The sequence below is a fragment of the Patella vulgata genome, chromosome 9, assembly GCF_932274485.2.
Source record: "Patella vulgata chromosome 9, xgPatVulg1.2, whole genome shotgun sequence".
NCBI lineage: Eukaryota > Metazoa > Mollusca > Gastropoda > Patellidae > Patella > Patella vulgata.
In genome coordinates, this window is record NC_065887.2 from 44,967,226 (window position 1) to 44,989,179 (window position 21,954).

The window sequence follows — 21,954 nt, forward strand, 5'->3', positions numbered from 1 at the left end:
ATACTTCTTTATTCGGATATTATTTACCGCTTGAAATTGCATTCATCAATGTAGTCGTTGTTAACTAATATAAGAAATCAGCATAATATTAGATACTAGAATAATCTGGACTACGAATACTGACTTCAATACTTCCGCTTTAAGGTGAAGGAAGCTAATTTGTAAGAAATGAGATCACGAATCTGTTTTGACACTTGCAAGAAAAATGCAGAAGAAACCACCGAACAGAATGTAACGTGGAGATTACATTGAGAATGATATAAGTCTTTTACGGCTTGGGTGAGTATTGAATGTATTTTAATTTTTGGGTGAAAGTACAAGCTCTTTTCTTTTGCTTACTTGATTGAATCGAATACCGAATAGGTCAGTGTTTTTTAGTTTATTCAATAATTTAGGAATATAATGTTAGTGACTGGCGACTTGGCTAAGGTGTACAAATATTGTGCTGGGAAATAAAAATTCAACAATCATGAAATGAGGAAGATAGTTACGCCTTTATGTAGCCTACATGTACCTTGACCTTACTAGGCTTACATGCAAGGCCTTTATTCATAATTCATGACATAAGATTAAGAAGCTCATGTGGATCGCTCACATAACTAACACAGATTCAATTTCAGATTTAATTCCAGTTGAGTGGATATTAAAATCTCTCAGCATGTAGGCCTACATGTTTGGTGCATTTTTCAGTACTCCGAAAGATTGCAATCTGCATCATGGCCGTTTTGCGCAGAATCCTCTTTGTCCACGTAAATTTAATTAGACCCTGCGAGCGCCGATTTTAATCTGCAAGTATCACACTGGTGTGCATATTGTCAACTTTGCTTGATTACTCCTTGGATGTTTTTAAATACGAAAGTAGGGCGTCAGACGCTTTGTGTAGCATCTGTTCTATATCGACTTTTGACCTGTAAGCTTAATGAATTTTCAAATAATTTTCAAAATCACTGCATAATCAGCGTGTGTGCTTAGGATAAGATAAAAATTTGAGACCATCGTATCTCATAATCTTCATTATTATTTACGTCAACTGATCATGCGACTAACTGTCAAAAATATTTGCTGTAATTACCATAAATGTCGATGTTATTGTTGTATAGTTGAAATAACAAACAGTCGACACATTTTTAAATATTTAATAAAAGTGCAATGTATGTGTTTCTGAATTCTGGTTAAGTGGTCAAAAATCCTCAGATACATGTATGTGTGAGCTGTTGGGCTGTGACGCAGTAAATATTTGGCCAGTTCCCACTTACATGTAACTGTGCGATCATATCGGTACTTATCTTTTCATATCACCCTGCTAGTATTCATACCACTAAACGGACGGTCACCAAATTCATTAAAATGAATCAAACTAACGAAGTGATCCATGGTGAATACCGAGTAGGATTAGGATTATTAATGTGTAAAATAGCTTGATTTAAGGATACTTTCCCATGTACAAACTATGTGATTTGATGAAATATTTGGACTAAAAACATATTCAAACTAATTAATCTATCAAAAATTTGATTCAAATCCCTCTCAAATCTTTGTATACTCTTCAAAAAAAGTAGGGGATATTCAGAAAGAATACAAAACTGCGGAAATACACTGCTGTTTTTATTAGAGGTACCCAGTGTATGTTAATAACAGGCCAATTGCCTACACATGAACAAACAGTTCATATGGGCAGCTTATCTGACGGCCCCATTTTCCTCGCAAAAGTGAAAATGGACGCTTTTGATTTTTGTCTTAGTAATGAGTAATAGCTACACCAATCCTCAGACATTCAGCAATTCGTCGTGGCATGCTCCTAATCAGTTGTCCAATCACGATTTGGGGCAATTCTTGCAGTGTTGTCGGTTGACGTTGACATCAACGAATACGTCTCCCGATCAAATTAAATGTAACACACTAAAGCAAAGATACGCTAAACAGTAAATCTTATGCAAGAACCAATAGGAAAGCAAACATGGATAGGATAAACCAGCACGCAGCAGTTTTCATCAACCCTTCCTTGACGTGTCAAATTTGACAATGAACCCCTCCCACGTGTATGGACATCGCCTTAATCCATTAAATACCCTGGGCAGACTTAAATCCATGTGCGCAGATTTGACAGAAATTTGCTCATGCGCAGGGGTAATCTGACTGCGAGGTGAACTTTGCGTCGAACATACACAAAGCGCTATATTAAGACCAATACTATGAAATAAAATGACGTAGCATGATTTACCCAATCCACCCAAATTTATAGGTATTTCGCTGCCAACGGTACTATAATAATTTACATCGATAATTGATAATATGCTGTTATGCCATTCTTTATGCCAAATTGTCATTTTTAATTTAAAATTTTGTCAGAAAATGCTCCTCTATACAATTTCCACGAAGTTTGGAAGTCGTAACAAAGGGACATAACAGTGTAGTAATACACAAATCTACCCAAGACCACCTTTATTTCAACATCACAGTTGGACACAAAAACGCTATGATTTTAAATTAAAAATAACAATTTGGCATAAAGAATGGTACAATAATCAATAAAAATTATTGTAATATGATTAAAAACCACAGCATGCCCATAGCTATAAGAGTTTATGTTGCTTTAGTTTTTTCGTCAAGTTTTGGATTCCATCTCAATAATTAATAATTACCTCATGTAGCATGTTGTTTTCAAAAACTCAGGTCATGAGAAACATACAATTAATTAACCGCGGCCTAACTGTGGATTTGGGTAAATCTTGCTACGGAAAACAAATTATGAATTGTGTGTGTCTTTGTGCACATAGGCATGTGTAATAAGATGAATCAGTTTTTAATGACATTTGATCTGTAAATTTTTAATGACATTTGATCTGTAAATATTTAGTTATGTAGTTATTAAAGCCATTGATCTTCTCAATATGCAGGACATTATAGTTATATAAGGTACATGAACAACATCCTTTTATTCAGGCTTGTCCTAAAATCTGTTACCATTTCTATTCATCAGGTAAGGAAATTATGGCTGAAGCAAATCTTGCGACTTCAACTCCAAAGAAGAGTCAAACTTTACCACCAAACACCCACCTTTCACCAGTTGTTGGTTCTTCAAATGGAAACTTCTTCACCAAAATAAAGAAAATCTTTCGATTTAACAGCAAGGGTAAATATGATTTTGCAAGTGCTGAATTCCACCCAAAATCTAGAAAGAAAAGAGATGAATTTGACGATGATTTTCGTCGTGGAAAACCAGCTTTGAGGTCAAGCTCAGTTCGTGTAGCACATCGTAATAGTTTTCTTGATAAAGAAGAGGTGGTGTTAACATCAGAAGGACGAGTATTACTAAAAGAGAGTCTCCTTCAACCAGCTTTAAACCAAGAGCCCACATCAAGTTTATCTACTGGGGTAGGGGCTGAACTGGAAGATGTATTTGAGGAACCAGGCTACGAAAGTCTGGATGAAATTCGACGTAAAGTTATAACACATGAAGAGAAAATAAACACAAAATCTTTGGTTCAACGGTCTCAATCTGAAAAACTTCCACCAGCGTCAAGGGATCTGTTTTTAGAGAAACATATGAAAAATTCTATTCTTAATAAAACATCACTATGTGTAGATCATGTTGCAGATGATTCGAGTCGTGACAGTGGATTAGGAAGTCCTCGTACTGATGATCGAACTAGAGACAGAAATGTTAATAGTGCTACCAGTTCTGTATTTAGTGATACTACTTTATCTATAGGTGACGCTAACATTGATCTCCAAAAAGAGGAAGGCATCAAACCTCAAAACAGACCTAACAGCTGTCCATGGCAGAAACCTGCTGTTGATGTCAGAAATCATGAAACTAGACATAGTTCCGATTTATCTAATACCAAATCTGGTGAAACCGAGGAATCACTGTATGCTAACAGTTCAATATTAATACGCAAACGATCTCAATATCAGTCGGATAAATCAGTTAATCCAAAATCATCTGATTTGAGTTTACCAAGAGACAGACGTTCTGATTGTGACACAGGAAATTTACATCAAAATCTAACTGGAAAATGTGTTTCTGAAAATAATTTATCAAATCAAAAGTTGGTAATAAGTCGAGCATTTTCAGTGAATGAAGCTAATAATATGCCCCCTCCACTTCCGCTCAGACAATACACAAAATCAGAAGCTGTTAATATGGTCGCAGATATTTCTAAACCAACCAGTGATTGTGACCCTGCTACCCCACACCAAACAGATCATGTGACTGATGATAACTTTAATGATACAGAAAATCTTAAATCTGGTTTTGCTATTTATGAAGACATTGACTCGACCCGATTATCGGCCAATAAACTAAAAAATGATGACAATGAGAAAAGAGATGAGAAACCATCATCATCCTGTACAGTCATTCACTCTGATAACCCTGACAGTCATCCAATATCTCAATCATTACAATTACACAAAGATAAACTGTGTACTACCTCAACTGAGTTAGATTTAATGAAGAATGATGGTCATCTATTTGCAGAATCTGAAACTGTTCCCGGTCGTCAAGTAAGTAATTGTGATGTTGAAAATAAAACATTCGACGTTCATGATTTCATCGCTAAGCAAGATTTTAGTCCATTGATCATTGAAAAGGGTGCATCATCAACATCTTTGAGTAAAGAAAGAAGTGTAAATTCCAGATTCTATGGTTGTGAATTTGACTCCAATGAAGTCGAAAACAAAAATTCTATTGTTCAAAATTCATGTTCTCATGTGAAAGATAACTATCGTCATTCATCATCATCATCACCTAATTCTACCACCAATCTTATATCAAATATCAACATATCAAACCAAAGTGCTGAAACCATTACTTCCAAAAATTGCAATTCAGTTCGGCAACAAAGTAGCAATGTCTTAGAATTAAGGAAAGACCTGAACAGTAAAAATAAACAGAATAATGAATATCAATGTGCTGACACAAGTCTGACTGACACAAATCTGACTGACACAAATCTGACTGACACAAGTCTGACTGACACAAATCTGACTCACACAGATGGACGTTGTTGTAATGAAACTGACACAAATCTGATTAAATATAATTCTGTAGAAGAAGATAGTTCTTCAGGCCTGTGTGATTTCCAAGACGTTTTACCGCCACCACCACCCCTTGATTTACAAGAAGTAGATGAAATGATTGCTCAGATTCGATTAATTGGCAATAAAAACTCAAATAAGAAAGGAAGTGCTAAAAATCGTCCTGTAAGTAGCTCACATATTGAAGTACATAAATGTATCCCAAATGTCACTCACAACCAAAATGGCGCTGGTGTGTCTGTGTGTGAGGATGAATCGAGTGAAGGTAAAACCACCGCTCAACATACTTCCTCCAAGAAAATTCAATTCAAGGAAAAGGAAGTAATCCATATGTCATGGTCGGAACTACAGCTTCAGATGCGTGATAATCAAAGAGATAGTAGTGCTACATGTATCAGTAGTGGTGAAGAGGCAGATGAAAGTAGTTCTGCAGATGAAGAAATCAACAAAGTTATGACTGGTAAGTTTTGGATTTATTGTCCCCCGCCTTTCGAAGAAAGCAGGGGACTATTAAAATGGGCTCGTCTTCCTGTCTGTCCGTCACACTTTTTGGGACACAATAACTCTCCTTCTTATTGACCTAGAATGTCCGGGAACGAGTTGTCAGGGGACAAATTGCCCGGGGACGATTTTGTCCTGTACCCATTTAACCAGTTATCCCTGGTTTGGCTTATATAGATTCAAAATTATTTTATTATTATTTACACAAAGGTTGCTACCAACATAGTTATAACTGACTTTCTTTAAACTTAAAATTATTAAACTTATTATTAGAAACAGTCTTAATGAGCAACAAATATTAGTTTAACAGCTGACTGATTACCTATAATAACTAGTGGTATTATAACATGTACCTGTTGTATTACATGTACCTGTTGTATTACATGTAATATGTATAACTGGTGGTATTATAACATGTACCTGTTGTATTACATGTAATATGTATAACTGGTGGTATTATAACATGTACCTGTTGTATTACATGTAATATGTATAAATATAATGATATAGATTAAATATCTTAATATTTAATCTATATAAGAATAGCACCAGTACCGGGTAAAAGTTTTTAAAGAAAAAAAGAAAAGATTATATAATATTATTTTTAATTAGAAACTTAACATGTACATACATGTAGGAGATTAGCTGTATTTTAGATGTCTTTCTGAATGAGATTTAGATTTTTAAGTTGAGCAAACCTAAATAAGAATACAACCTCAGTGAATCTTGCTTTTGTTTGTTTTGTCTTGTCAAGTATTGTTTACGAATGTAATCCTCACTAATCACTTTGAAAAACACAAGAGTGTCAAACCCTTATAGCTCTGATCTTTTATTAACTACTTTATTGTCTAAAATGATTATGGTGTTGATATTCGGTAGTTTCCTCCCTATTGAAATAAAACTGAACCATGTGTTAGTCCCGAAATGACTTTGTGTCAAGTGGATGTTAAACCCCATCTCTCTCTGTGCTATTCATTAGTCATAAGTCAGGAGAACTATTACATGTATTTAACAGTTAATTTATTTATTGATGTTAAACCTATTATGAGGATACATGATAAAACCTAACGTACATGTCCATTTAAAAACTAACGTACATGTCCATTTAAAAACTAACGTACATGTCCATTTAAAAACTAACGTACATGTTCATATAAAAACTAACGTACATGTACATGTCCATTTAAAAACTAACGTACATGTCCATTTAAAAACTAACGTACATGTCCATTTAAAAAATAACGTACATGTCCATTTAAAAAATAACGTACATGTCCATTTAAAAAATAACGTACATGTCCATTTAAAAAATAACGTACATGTACATAAAAAGTAGGGGGGGGGGGATGGCCGAATGGTTAGCACATGCGCGCTGTATCATAAAGCCTGTCATTGAGTCAACTGGCGTGGTTTTGAATCCCTGGTTGTACATGACTAGGAGTAGGGTTGCCTGTCCAATCTCATGGGTTTTCTCCGGGTCCTCCGGTTTCCTCCGACTGCTAAAGACCCCTACGCGCAAGCAAATTATTGAAATAAAATTTAACATTGTGTTAGACCAGAAATGACCTAGTTTGTGTCGAGTGGACGTTAACCACCATTTCTCCTCTCTCTCTCCCCATAAAAAGTAACGTACATGTCCATTTAAAAATTAAACATACATTATGCAAGAGCTAAATCTGATTATTGCAAGTCTTTATTTAGGCTTCAGATGTCATAGAAATTATAAATTAGATCTTTATTTACACAACAAGCACAAAATCAACTCTGTAGACCCACGGATGGATTTAAACAGGATTTCATTGGTTGATTAAATTTTTGAATGGCATCTTAAGCGGAGATTAACCGTTACGCTGAGTCATACGAAGCGAGGCCGCTGTTGAGCGAGGTCGCGTGTCAGTCAATTTGATAGAAAGTTCGATATATACGGCCTTGATATTATGTTAAGTTGTGGTTAAAATGAGAGTCTGGATGTCGGTATTATACACTCTTTTGTCACTTGCGTTTACAGAAAAATTATGGAAATGATAAACATCGCAACTGACATCACCCCAGTTGAATTGCAGTCCCAGTGGATCACTGTTTCCTATTTGTCTGCTTCGGGAGTTACGTAGGCCTACCAGTTACAGTACAAGTGTACACGCAGGCTAACAAGAAGTCGGCTATAATTATGCCTCATTGATTTGGTCCATTCCTTTCAAACTTTCGGTTCTAATCTATATATTAAAAAAAAGTCTTATTTTTAATTTGTAGTAAAAATAAATGTGATACGAATTTAATTGAACCCCGTCTCAAACCCGAATAGGCTAACAGTCTTATTTTTAATTTGTAGTAAAAATAAATGTGATACGAATTGAATTGCAACCCCGTCTCAAACCCGAATAGGCTAACAGTACCACAGCCATTGAAAACGTTACTTGATAATCAAGATTATGTAGGTGGAGTTAACGCCTGTCAATCAAATGATCAGCCATTCTCGGAGACGGTGAAGAGAGAGTTGACTCCTATTTCTAGTCAAAAATTACAATGGTGATAACTTTGTTCAGGATAAAGTAATTTGACTGAAATTTTCAATATATTCTTCTTTCATAATCTTTTTTTGAACTGTTGTTATAACAAGAATGGCCAACTCTCTTTTAAAATCTCCCATAATGTATCTTTAACGTACATGTCCATAAAAATTAATGTACGTGACATGTCCATAAAAATTGTAAAAGTTTTACTAAGAGGGTGAGTTTCTCGCCTTCACATACATTACATCATTTTACACAATACATTTTTGTTGATTATAAGTTGTAAAATTACCAACCAGATACATGTATGTGTACATTTGTTATATAAAACCTACATACATGTAGATAAAGCTAGGAATACTGATACATGTAGTATACTTGTAGGCCTACTGTATTGTCACAACTCAAACTCAGAAATCTGATTAATTTTGTATACATGTTAATAGTTATAGTTCTCATCAATTTGTTGGTATGACAAAACAACATCGGGCAAACTTGTGTTACTTTAACATTTGACAGTGTGCATGTTCAAACTTGGTGTAGGTGTTTATTAGGTGATATGATGGAGTTTGATGATAAACATTGTCTGCTTACGGTAAGCAGAGATAAGCAATCTGATTGGTTGATGCTTTGGAGAACGATAATTTTGGTTTTAATTATGTGAGTGTGATGAAACTCTGGGTATAGATTCATTATATCATTACCTTGATTAATTTAGGTTGATGATGAGACTATTCTGCTTAGGCTAACGAGCGATAAGGAATTTACTGGTCAAAACTTTGGAACACAATAACTCTGCTTTTAATTGAGGTAGAATGTTTAAACTTGATGTTGATGTTCATTAGGTGAATGTCCTGACTGAGTACAATGATTAACATTTTGAGCTATTTAAAGCTAAGCAGAGCTAAGTAATTTCATTGGTCGATGCTTTGGGACAAGATAACTTTGATTCTATCTGATAGAGAGTGGTGAAACTTAGTGTATAGTTGATAATCAGTTTGATTGTTTGATACTTTTGAAAGAACTAAATGTGCTATTACATGTAATTAATAATAATATGTGTCATCTATTTATTTTGGGATTTCGGCGGGGGACATCAGCCTCAATGTTGGCTTGTTTAGATAAAATTTCAGGCTTAAAAAAAACCTTGCAATAGGCAGATTTACCTCTTGCATAATGTATGTTTAATTTTACAAGATTTCAATGACATACATGGATACATGTACTACTGTCATACCGTAAATAGATACTATAGAAGGAAGTATTCCTTGAATGATATCGTTGAATTGAAATGGAAATAGACTATTTGATATTATGTATAATAATAACAAACAATGAAATGGGAAGAAAGTTATTTTTATATCACATTAAGTTTTAAATGTTTAATTTGTTTGTTTTTATATCGGACTCCTTTCCTTGATGGTCAATGTATAATCACGACTATCAGTGTTTGAATTTCTTGTATTATTGAATATTGATGCATAAAATTTGACTGCACTGCTCTTTAGTTTGAATCTTAGACATGGCAATGAAATGGGAAGAAAGTTATTTTTATATCACATTAAGTTTTAAATGTTTAATTTGTTTGTTTTTATATCAGACTCCTTTCCTTGATGGTCAATGTATAATCACGACTATCAGTGTTTGAATTTCTTGTATTATTGAATATTGATGCATAAAATTTGACTGCACTGCTCTTTAGTTTGAATCTTAGACATGGCAACACACTTAAAGATACCCATATAAGGTGATCGATGCAGGATGATTACTCTTAAACATACATTATGGGAGATTAGATAATAATAGTAAAAAACTAGAAATTGTAAAAGGGAATTTGCTGAAAATTTCACTCAAATTGATCCACTCTGAACCGAGATTTTAGCGATTGAATTTTTGGTCTAGCATTGTTCATCATTACTTAAAGGACAATATTGGTGCCAGTCATTACCACATACATGTATGTGATAGAGCTGGTTAAACACATTCCAAATATAATTATTAGTGAGCAGAAATTCGGCCGTGTAAATGTTATCACTCGTCACATCAGTCAGTTATATAGAGGTATGACTTGTGTTTCCCTTTGGCGTTCGTCACTTCCGATTCAGGAAACCTGTATTACTCAGCTATCGTAGCAATGATCTCTGTGTTAAAATTATATTTGGAACGTGTTTAATTAGTTCTATCACATATGTGATAATGACTGACACCAATATTGTCCTTTAAGTCTGTACGATAAAAAACATAGTCTCAAAATTCCATTTCACGATTCAATCATGAATGGAAGTCGAACAGCAAATCGGACCCTAATCCAATAAACATCGCAGGCTAGTGATGATATCGAGAGTTGATTGTGGTCTGGATAAGTTAATTAATGTCTAATTAATAATTTAGATGACATTTCAGGTCTAAAGAAAGACCAGCAATAGGAAGATTTAGCTCTTGCATAATGTATGTTTAAGTATAAAAGGAGGATAGTAAATACATGTAGATTGTACTCTACCTTTGCTGTATGCAGAATAACTGGGGTTAGACTTTATAAAGCATACATTTATAAATTTGGTAGCAGGGTTGTGTGACCGAATAGTTTATAATATGCACATTAAATCACAAAGTCAGTCATGGATTCAACACTCCTACATGTGCCTGACAAGGAATAGGGTCGTCTGTCCAACCTTGTGGGTTATCTCTGGTTCCTCCAGTTTCCTTCCACTGCTAAAGACACCTTACACACAAGTGAATTATTGAAATAAAATTGAACCATGTGTTAGTCCCAAAATGACCTAGTTTGTGTCTCGTGCAGGGTTAAATCTCTCTCTCTGAATCATAATCTAGACCAATGTATCACCCACATGAAACTAACAAACATACATACAGTGTTTGGTAAAATTATACACATTTTTAAAACGATATCATTAAATAAACATACAGCATCAAATGAATTGAAAAGGAAGTCACTGTTTTTACATTAATCACTTATATGACAAGTAAATTATTTTATTTAATCTTTTGTATCTTTGTGGATCAATTGAATTATTATATTTGATGTATTCTGGGTCCTGGGATGATAAACCTAAAACATACATGTATACATTCATTGGTGAACCACTTTTAACTGACTTAAAACATACATTATACAAGAGCTAAATATGCCTATTGCAGGTCTTCCTTTGGGCTTTACATGTTATATATAAATTATTAATTAGACATTATTTAACATGACAAGACCATAATCAACTCTCGATGCTATGTGATGCATCCGATTTTCATTAGATTTGAATCCGATCTGCCATTGATGATTTATTGCAAAAACTGATAATCAAAACTTTGGTTGTTACTGTAACAACGGTAACAGTGACAATTAAGCCTACAATGTTATTAAAATGAGTATTTCTCAACTTAGAGTGAAGTACATGCAATTTGACTGAAATTTTCAGCATATTCCCATTACATAATCTATTATTAGCGTTATTTCAGTTATCCAATAATGACTTGTGGTTTCTATGGCCATTTTGGATGCTGAACACGAATCCATCAAAATTTTTGACCTAGGATGACCTTTGACCCTGGATAATTCAATTTATTCAAAATGGCGGCCAAATTTCATGTTTTTGGACAGATATGTTATAAAAACACCGTCAAATATGTCTATACTTAGATTTCAGAGGCAGGAAAGAATGAAAAACAACATTTCAGAACAGAATCCGTCGGAATTCTTTACCAAGGATGACCTTTGACCCTGGAAAATTCAATTTATTCAAAATGGCGGCCAAATTTCATGTTTTTTTTCATGTTTTTGGTCAAATATATACTAAACATACTGTCTAATACCTCTACATATAGGTTTAAGAGGGAGAAAAGCACAAAAAACAACATTTTAGAACAACAGTTGTGAAGCATCTAAGCTTTCAAACTATCAAAAACTACGAAAAATCATGAGAAAAAAAATCTCATTTTGTAGCAAAATTTGACATTTTATTGAAAACAATACTTTCCAGATTCATACGCTTGACATGGTAAACAGATTTTCACACAACAATTCAGTTTATATCGCCAAATGTCATGCTCTTGCCTTAAAGCGTTCTTTATAGAGTTCCGTAAAATTATCCGTCATTTCCTTGCATCTGTAGCCATTCCAAGAGCTATTTGGCTGATATTTTCGTCTAAGTAAACGTTCGGAAATCGTTGAAAAAGAGCCTTAAAATCGAGCAAAAAAGCCAGTTGAACATGCGACTCGAAAATTGTCAAGGCGGGCGAGGCATTATGATGGGAAAAAAGACGAATCTATTCCCTAGCCACTTCACTATTTAAGCCTTGTAACTTGTACTTTGTACTGTCCACACATGAAACAATGCTACATCAAGTTGCACTCATGCACGTCGGTGATGGGCATGAGTGTATACGCTGCCGATTCCACAAGATGTCTGTCTATAGTCACTCTATAGGATTAGGGCACCGTCAGCTAAACAACAAGAATTCGTTTGCAAGTGGAAGCATTAATTAGACCAGACTGGTGTGTTTGAATCGATGGTTTGAGTCATTTGGGATCCCTGCAACGGGTTGGGAACGGACTTATTTGGGTCTGAGAAAGGGCACTGTTGAAAATTAGGGGGGGGGGGGGGCGCCCCCCCTTAAATCCGCCTCTGTACATTATGTTTATCTCAGGACATATGTTTACATTAGGTGACAAAGTTATAAGCAGAGTTATATTTACCATTGTCTAAACTCCTGGTGTTCTAACAATATTTCCAAGTCATTTCTAATCTCTTAATTTTTGTAAAAAAAATAAATATAGTGGGAGTTTAAGTGTAAATGTGCCACTGTACATTGGTTATCTAGACTTGTGTTGCACTAAAATAGATTTTTACTCAGCTGGCCACTAATAAAACAGTAATATGATATAGTTTATGTAGATTTATCAACAGTTGATATTCTGATTAATAGTTTTAACAGATGTAGATGGACTACTGATTTTATGATATTCACAAAGTTCACAAAGTTCAAACCAAACAGATTCTAAGAGAATGCAAAAATACTCAACATGTAATTTATTGAGACATATAACATTGGCTTTCGATAGTTCCAAGATGATTGACATTCTCTTTAGCATTTTTAGGGGCGTACATATCAATCTGAAGATGTTATTAACTTGCCATTGTATTTAACGAGGGTGTTGGGCTCTGTTAGGTAATAATGGCCCCAAATATTCTACTGTTTCTGTAGTGCAAATCCTATAATATTTCTGTAGGAAAATACTATAGTATTCTGTAGATTATTTATAGTGTTTTCTGTTGTAAATTCTACAGTTATCTTTTTGTCTTTAATCAAGTATTGTGAACAGACTGCACAGTTGTCTTCCGTTTCTTGTTAATGCAAACTTCTAAGAAGGTGTTACATTTATACATGTACATTGTATTTAAAATTCAGCTAATGTTCAAACAGTCTTCTCTTGGGGTTAGCTAATGGATAATGAAATTGACTTTCCAGCAACAGAAATTTAAGGGATCGTTAACAAGCAACACCTTAGAAAGATAACAGTTTGTTCGAGTTTAACGGGTCGTTTAAATAAATGAGTTTTCAGCAACATTAACATAATGAAATCAAACAATTTTGATCCTTATAGCAAAAATAGTAATTTTTTTTTTTTGGGGGGGGGGATGTCATAAATGATATTTATCTACATTTTATTCTACTTGTTAAAAAACAAATTCATCATTTTATCATAATCAACATTATTTTGAAGATAATTTGAACAATTGCGAAGATTCCCTACATACATGTAGGCCTAATAGGATGGTTTGAGGATGTTTGCTTTTATAGTTACAATTACACCCATTCCGGAAAAAAAAATCAGTGCTGGTAGTGTTTAAAATAGGTGTAATTATAACATGTATGATGTTATACCATATACATGTATGATGGTATGGTATATTGTTATACAATATACATGTATGGACGGTGGTATACAATATACATGTTAACCCAGCTCTGTTTAATGCTTTAAAACCAATTGATGATTGAATAACCAACAAGAATTAAAACCAAATGTCTTACATCTAAACTATCCTTTACCACATTAACTACTGTCAGTGAAATTATTAAAATAGCATTATACAGTATGGAATGTCAATTTTTCAGGGAATTTCAATAATTTACTAATTGGTAGGCTCCATTTTATGTTGTGAAGCACTTCTTGTCGTAATTGATGTATAATTTATGTTTTGTTATTTTTACAGAATCAACTGAAATTAAACATAAGGATTTCCTGGAGAATATGAGACAGTTACGTGATGTAAGTTAAATATTACCTGCATCGGGAATTTCCGACCTGGTTTTCCCTTGTCAGTGGTGAAGGACATAGGATAACTGTCTAGTTGTTTGGATGGGAAAGAAAACTGAGGTCCGGTGTATACATTGGCATTCACGTAAAAGATCCCTTGGCAGATGGATTTCGATATAAGAGTAGGCCATAGTGCCGCTGCCTGGGCAAATTGCCCTCACAGCCCACTGTACGGCATATGTCTGTCTTCATTAGCCTGATGGGAGCAGACAAGTAGGACTTTAAACCCCATTTCATATCATTTCTGACTGAATAAAATAACAGCTTGATTTAAAACTTAAACATGCATTATGCAAGAGCAAAATCTGCTTTTACAAGTCTTTATTTAGGCCTGAAATGTTATCTAAATTATCAATTAGACATTAATTAACTTATCCAGTGGATAATCGAGACTATGCTGTTTATATTAATGATTTTAGTAATGATGACCGAGACTATGCAAAAATTTCACTCGCTTCTTTCTCGGCTCATAGTGGATCAATTTGACTGAAATTTTCAGCAAATTACCTTTACACTATCTAGTTTTTAACTATTATAGCGAGAACTGCCATCTCTTTATCTTATCTCCCATAATGTATCTTTAATAATTGTAATTTGAATTTAATTGAATTGTAATGCGTATTAAATTTGCTATATTTTAGTGTGGATGGTATTGGGGTCCATTAAGTTATGAAGAAGCCGAAGCTAAATTAATGAATAAACCGGATGGATCATTTTTAGTACGAGATAGTTCTAATGAAAACTATATCCTATCATTATCATTTACTTGTAATAATATAGTACATCATACACGTATAGAACATCATAGAGGTATGTATTATATTTTACACCAGTTACTGGAGGTACATGTAAACTCTTTATATATATTGTGTTTAGTTTGTTTAACTACCATTAGATATGTGTATTTTATAAGTTAATAAGATTTGAATGATTTACTTTGACTGTAGATGTAATTGTTGTTATAAATTAGTTGTTTTATAGTCTAGTATGGACACTAGTTGTCCCCCTCCTTCCGTCCATCTGTCAAACTTTTCGGTACACAATAACTCTCCTTCCAATTCAGTGAGAGTTGTGAAACTTGGTGTAAATTTTCATTATATCATTACCTTCACTAAGTTGGATGATGAACCTTTTCTGCTTAGGCTAAGTTGGATGATGAACCTTTTCTGCTTAGGCTAAGTCGATGCTTCAATCTGATAAGTCAAGACATTGGAACACAATAACTCTCCTTCTAATTGAGGTAGAATGTTCAAATTTGGACAGTGTTCAATCATGTGCATTTTCTGCTAAGGCTAAGTAGAGATATGCAATTTGATTGTTGGAGACTTAGGAACATGATAACTTTGGTTCTAATTGGGTGAGAGTGATGAAACTCGGAGTTTAGTTTCATTATACCAATACCTTGACTACCTTGGTGTAGAAGTTCATTAGGTGAATGTCCTAACTGAGTTCAATAACATTATTTGCTAAAGCTATTTTCACTGGTCGATACTTTTTGTCAAAATAACTTTGATTCTACTTTTAATGAGTTTGATCATGAACAGTTTATAAATAGACTAAGTATAGATAATCAGTTTGATTGCTTGATAAGTTTGAAATGATCTATTTATTATGCTATATATTAGTAAGATTGATGACTCGATAAAATCTACAAGTGAATCTTTAGTAGAACCTGTTGTATATGTGTATAATCTATTGTAATATTGTTTATTACAGGTGTATTTAGTTTCTGGTCTCAACCATTATCCCATGGTAAAGATACTATCAGAGAATTTATAGAACAAGCTGTTGAAAACTCCAAAAATGGAACATTTCATTACTTTCTGCGCCCGTCTGGTCCTGGTACGCCACCACTTCCTATACGACTAGTTCACCCGATATCACGTTTCTTCAGATTACAGTCCCTACAACACATGTGTCGCTTTCTTATTTTACGTTGGGTTCGGAGAGATCATATTGACACTCTTCCTGTTCCTGAAAAAGTGAAGAATTATTTACGAGAAAATCAGTATTATGTAGAGTCACTGGAGGAAGATTAAGAGTTTGTGTAACACTGATGGACGGTGTTTTTATACGCCCACATTTTCATGTGGACGTATATTGTCGTCGCCCCTGTCCGTCCGGACGTCTGTCCATCCGCAATTGTTTGTGAACAGTCTACAGGTCACAATTTTTATCCAATTTCAATGAAACTTGAAATATAGGTTTATCACCCAAAGATCTTGGTTCCTTTCGATATTAGCATGCATCGGACTGTAACTTCATGGATTATGGCCCCTGATTGTACGAAAAATCATGTTTTTAGCTTGTGAACACTGTAGAGGTCACAATTTTTATCCGATTTTGTTGAAACTTGAAATGTAAGTTTATAACCCAAAGATCTTGGTTCCTTTCGATGTTTGCACATATCAGACTGTAACTTCCTGAATTATGGCCCCTGATTGTACGAAAAATCGCGTTTTTAACTTGTGGACCCTATAGAGGTCTTAATTTTTATTTGATTTAAAAAAACCTATTATTATATCACCATTACACCCTAAGGACGGCTGAGTTCAATTTCGTGAAAATCGGCTTAAAACTGACAGACAAAATGGCCGCCCTTCGTTCTCAAATAGCGTAAAAATGTGGTATATCAAGGTTATGGACCCTAAAGAGGTCATAATTTTTATCTGATTTTGTTGAAACTTGAAATGTGAGTTTATTACCCAAAGAACTCGGTTCCTTTCGATATTCGTGCATATCGGAACGTAACTTCCTGAATTAATGCCCCTGATTGTAAGAAAAATCGCGTTTTTAGCTTGTGGACCCTATAGAGGTCTTAATTTTTATCCGATTTAAAAAAACGTATTATTATATCACTGTTACACCCTAAGGACGACTGAGTTCTCAAATAGCGTAAAAATATGGTATATCAAGGTTGTGAACCCTATAGAGGTCATAATTTTAATCCAATTTTGTTGAAACTTGAAATGTAAGTTTATAGCCCAAAGATCTTGGTTCCTTTCGATATTTGCGCATATCGAATTGTAATTTTCTGAATTATGGCCCATGATTGTACGAAAAATGTGGGCGTATCCTGCCTTGCAGCCGCTGGTTTTTTGTTAATCTATAAAATGATAATTTGATCAGTACTTGAGTTGAGTGTTTGGATAGTATTTTTGATGTATTTGTCTATAGTACATGTAAATTACTGGTAAACATGTTGGGGGTTTTATTTAGACTTTAGATTAGTGACGGAACATAGAATGGTACTGAATAATAAATAAAGAAACAGTATCTTTTTGTATTTACGTTAGTTTTACAGGCCAAGTTATTTGTATAGCGAAACATGGGTAATATGATTATAAACTCTCATTGTAGCTAAATATACAACAAGAAATCATGCTTGGATAATATGATAGTTTTAAATCTGTTTGTGTTTAGTATATCAGTTGGGACTGTAAAATATTTGTTTCTAGCTTTATTACAATTTAAATGTGCACAAGGAACTTTTAAAATGCAATATCATCTGAAATGTATTTAGCAATATTGGTGTATATTGTACTACTATGTACATTTCACTATACCTTAATGTCACATATCAAACGGTCATGCTATATTCTTATCTGCAGAGCTTGCGCAATAATTACTATCGGTGTAGACTGGAATAACCAGATTGCCATTCGATGGAGATTTCTGGTGTATTTCACCGAACATAACTGATTTGAAATTGGAGTAAAAACGGAAACAATTGAACGTAAATCATTTTAATACATTCATATTATATTTGTTATTTTCTACGTCCCAAATATTAGCGATATAGCTTTTATAATAATTTATATCCAGATAACTTACGCTTTTCAAATCCATTTTTATTATTCTGTATTTAGTGTATATTCGTTCACTATTCTCTTAATTTATTGAAAACTTTATGTTGGCATGAATTATCGAAGGCATAATATTGGTAGAATAATATTATTATTTACTTATTTCTAAAATGATCATTTTTCTCATGATCATTTTACAATTTGACTTAGATTGGATGATGTCAAATTCTCAATTTTTTGCTCATAAGTGGTCTGTTAAGCTTATACATGTATTATTTGTGAATTTGTCCTTACAAAATATATTTATGTCTTGATGTATGTTTGTACTCAGCTTGACCAATTTCAAAGAATGGTATTTTCAATGAAGCCAGATTTGTGTAGAATTACAGTTTTCTGTGGTCAGATAATAAACATTCTAGAAGAGTTATCTTACCTTTAAAAAGACATCAAATTAGGTGGATAATTAAAGATAATTATAAAAGATTTAGGTAAAGAGCTGTGACAGTTCTCGCTATAATAGTTCAATAAAAGATCTGAATTACTTCATTCAGAGCAAAGTTATGAACGTTTTAAGAATGGCACAGTCACGATTTTCATTGCTATCATTGTTACAACTATAGACAAAGTCACAATTATCCATTTTTATAAGCCCACATTTTCATGTGGACTATATTGCCGTCGCCCTGTCCGTCCATCAACAATTTATTTGTGGACACTCTACAGGTCACAATTTTTATCCGATTTTGACAATACCTTGAAATATAGGTTTATCTCCAAAAGATCTCGGCTCCTTTCGATATTGGCATGTATCTGATATTGGCATGTATCGGATTGCAACTTCATGAATTATAACTCCTGATTGTACGAAAAAACAAATTTTTAGCTTGTGGTCACAAATTTTATCTGATTTAGATGAAACTTGAAATATACACTCTACAGGTCACAATTTTTATCCGATTTTGACAATACCTTGAAATATAGGTTTATCTCCAAAAGATCTCGGCTCCTTTCGATATTGGCATGTATCTGATATTGGCATGTATCGGATTGCAACTTCATGAATTATAACTCCTGATTGTACGAAAAAACACATTTTTAGCTTGTGGTCACAAATTTTATCCGATTTAGATGAAACTTGAAATATATGTTCATAACCTAAAGATCTTGGTTCCTTTCGATATTCACACATAATGATGGTTTAGTTTGAATTTCATGAAAAACGGACCAAAGTTGTGTGACAAAATGGCTGCTACTTGTATTCAAATAGTGTAAAACCAAGGTTGTGGACCCTCTAGAATTCTTGATGAAACTTAAAATATAAGTTTATGTCCAAAAGATCTTGGTGCCTTTCGATATTCGTGTATATCGGACCTTAACTTACTGGATTATGACCCCTGATTGTACCAAATTTTTTTTTTAGCTTGTTCTCTATCCATCTCTTTCAAAACGTGAGCGTATCTTGAATGGCAAACCGCTTGTTAAATTAGATAATTAAATGGCGATCACTTTTCAGTCCGTTAAAAATCACAACCACCGGATGGTTTGGATAGTTGATTATGGGCAAGAAAAAGATCTGTAATAATTCATGTATAATTTACGTTTTAATTATCTGATGTGGTCTATTTTCAATAATTTTTGGTAAATAATGTTTAGTGTTATTTGGCTTCATATGCAGGAGTTTTGATATAAAGGTTGAGGCAGTAGCACCTAGAGAAAGATACGAGGTACACTGTCAAAGAATTCCAGAGAAAAGTTAAATTGTTTTATTAATGTGTGATTCTTTGTTTGTATTATTTTAATTTAATCTATTGTTATTGTATCAATAATTTTATTTAATAAAACATGTCGCAAATATTTTTATTTTTCACTTTATTTGAAGGTATTTATTGATTTAGATTTAGAAATGGATGATTATAAGGTTATTGGACCCAGTGATAATTGAATATCATGTAGCTTACAGTTGTTAATTTTATCATATATTCAGACATTTTCTTGTTCATATTTATTATTATCTTGATAGCTCATCTGTGTACATCTTCCCTTTTTTACACACCATCATGTGGATGTATATTGTCATCACCCTTGTCCGTCTCCACGTCCATTTGTATTTGGTTTTAGACTCTAGCTCTCTGTACAGGCCAATTTTGACGAAAGTTGAACTATAGGTTAATAACCCAAAGCTCTCGTTAACTTCATGGATTAAGGCCCATGATTGTACAAAAAATCAGGTTTTTATCTTCTATACCTTCTACGGGTCACAATTTGTTTCTGATTTAAATGAAGCTTGAAATATATCCCAATGATCTTGGTTCTGTTTGATAGCTTGTGGACAATCTAAAGGTCAAAATTTTTTATTTCATTTTAAAACAATTCCGAATATATCACCGTTCTACTATAATTATGGTTGAGTTTGAATTTTGTGAAAATTGGATCAAAACTTCACCTCAAAATCGTGGAAAATCCAAAGATCTTGGTTCCTTTCAATATTGATACGTATCAGACCGTAACTCCCTGGAAATATGACCCCTGATTGTATGAAAACTAACGGTTTTAGCTTCTTGACCCGCTAGAGAACTGTTTATGTCCCAATTTGCTGTATTTTGGTATCTATGGAATCTGAGCTTCTTGGATTATGGCCCCTGATTGTACAGTTTGTGGACCCCTGGAGGAGACAATTTTAGATAGAGCTTTAAACATATGTTAGGCATCAGTTTGATTTCATGCCCCTGCCTTTTATGCAAAATGTTAAATATTTACAAAGTTTGTGGACCCTCCAGAGGTGGCAATTATTGTCCAATTCACTTGAAACTTAAAATATGTGTTTAAGAATCACATTTCTTGGATGAGTTTGATTTTGATACACATCTGGCCTTTCATTCTAAAGTTATAGCCCCTGGTTTTTAAGGGAAATGTGACATGTATGAAGTTTGAGGACTCTCCAAAGCTTGTTAATTTCTTGTTGTTGAATTATTTAGTACAAACACTTGTATTCCACATCAAACTGTGAGTAAACTGGTGAATATTGTTGTTATTATAATCAACATAGTAAACAACGGTTCATTGTTTCCTGAAAACTATCCAAAAGCCTTGATCAACTAAAGGACACTATTATTAAATCTGAGCACGAGTACCTGAAGCATTCAGACAATGAGAGGATCAGCCCTTTTGATTTTCCCCCATTCTCCGTCCATCTTTGCAAAATCTGGGCGTATCTTGCATGGCAACTGCTTATTTTAATTTAGAAGTCAATTATCTTCAAAATAAAAATAAATTAAAAAATTTATTATTTATTTATTTTTTGGAATATAGATCCAATATATTATATATGTGTCATTATGGGTCAACTGTGGGCTGATCAACAGTATTGCGTAGGTCAACAGTGGGCTGATCAACAGTAGTTTGTAGGTCAACAGTGGACTGATCAACAGTATTGTGTAGGTCAACAGTGGGCTGATCAACAGTATTGTGTACAAGTTGATGTAATATTCACCTCTGTATTTTACATTATTGAAGTGGGTAAGACACTAGTTCGATAACCTGGAGGTCTACGGTTCGATAGCCTGGAGGTCTACGGTTCGATAGCCTGGAGGCCTACAGTTCGATAGCCTGGAGGCCTACAGTTCGATATAGCCTGGAGGCCTACAGTTCGATAGCCTGGAGGCCTACAGTTCGATAGCCTGGAGGTCTACGGTTCGATAGCCTGGAGGCCTACAGTTCGATAGCCTGAAGGCCTACAGTTCGATAACCTGGAGGTCTA

At 33.9% G+C, this 21,954-nt stretch overlaps 1 protein-coding gene across 1 annotated transcript; it reads left to right on the top strand.

Annotated features, from left to right (window-relative positions):
* The first annotated feature begins 137 nt into the window (after window positions 1-137).
* Window positions 138-21,478, top strand: LOC126832522 (serine-rich adhesin for platelets). Its single transcript, XM_050563333.2, has 5 exons — window positions 138-279; window positions 2,981-5,503; window positions 14,288-14,343; window positions 15,033-15,201; window positions 16,108-21,478. The coding sequence occupies exons 2-5, from the start codon at window positions 2,992-2,994 to the stop codon at window positions 16,428-16,430; spliced, it is 3,060 nt and encodes a 1,019-aa protein (XP_050419290.2). The 5' UTR covers window positions 138-279; window positions 2,981-2,991; the 3' UTR covers window positions 16,431-21,478.
* The last annotated feature ends 476 nt before the right edge of the window (window positions 21,479-21,954 follow it).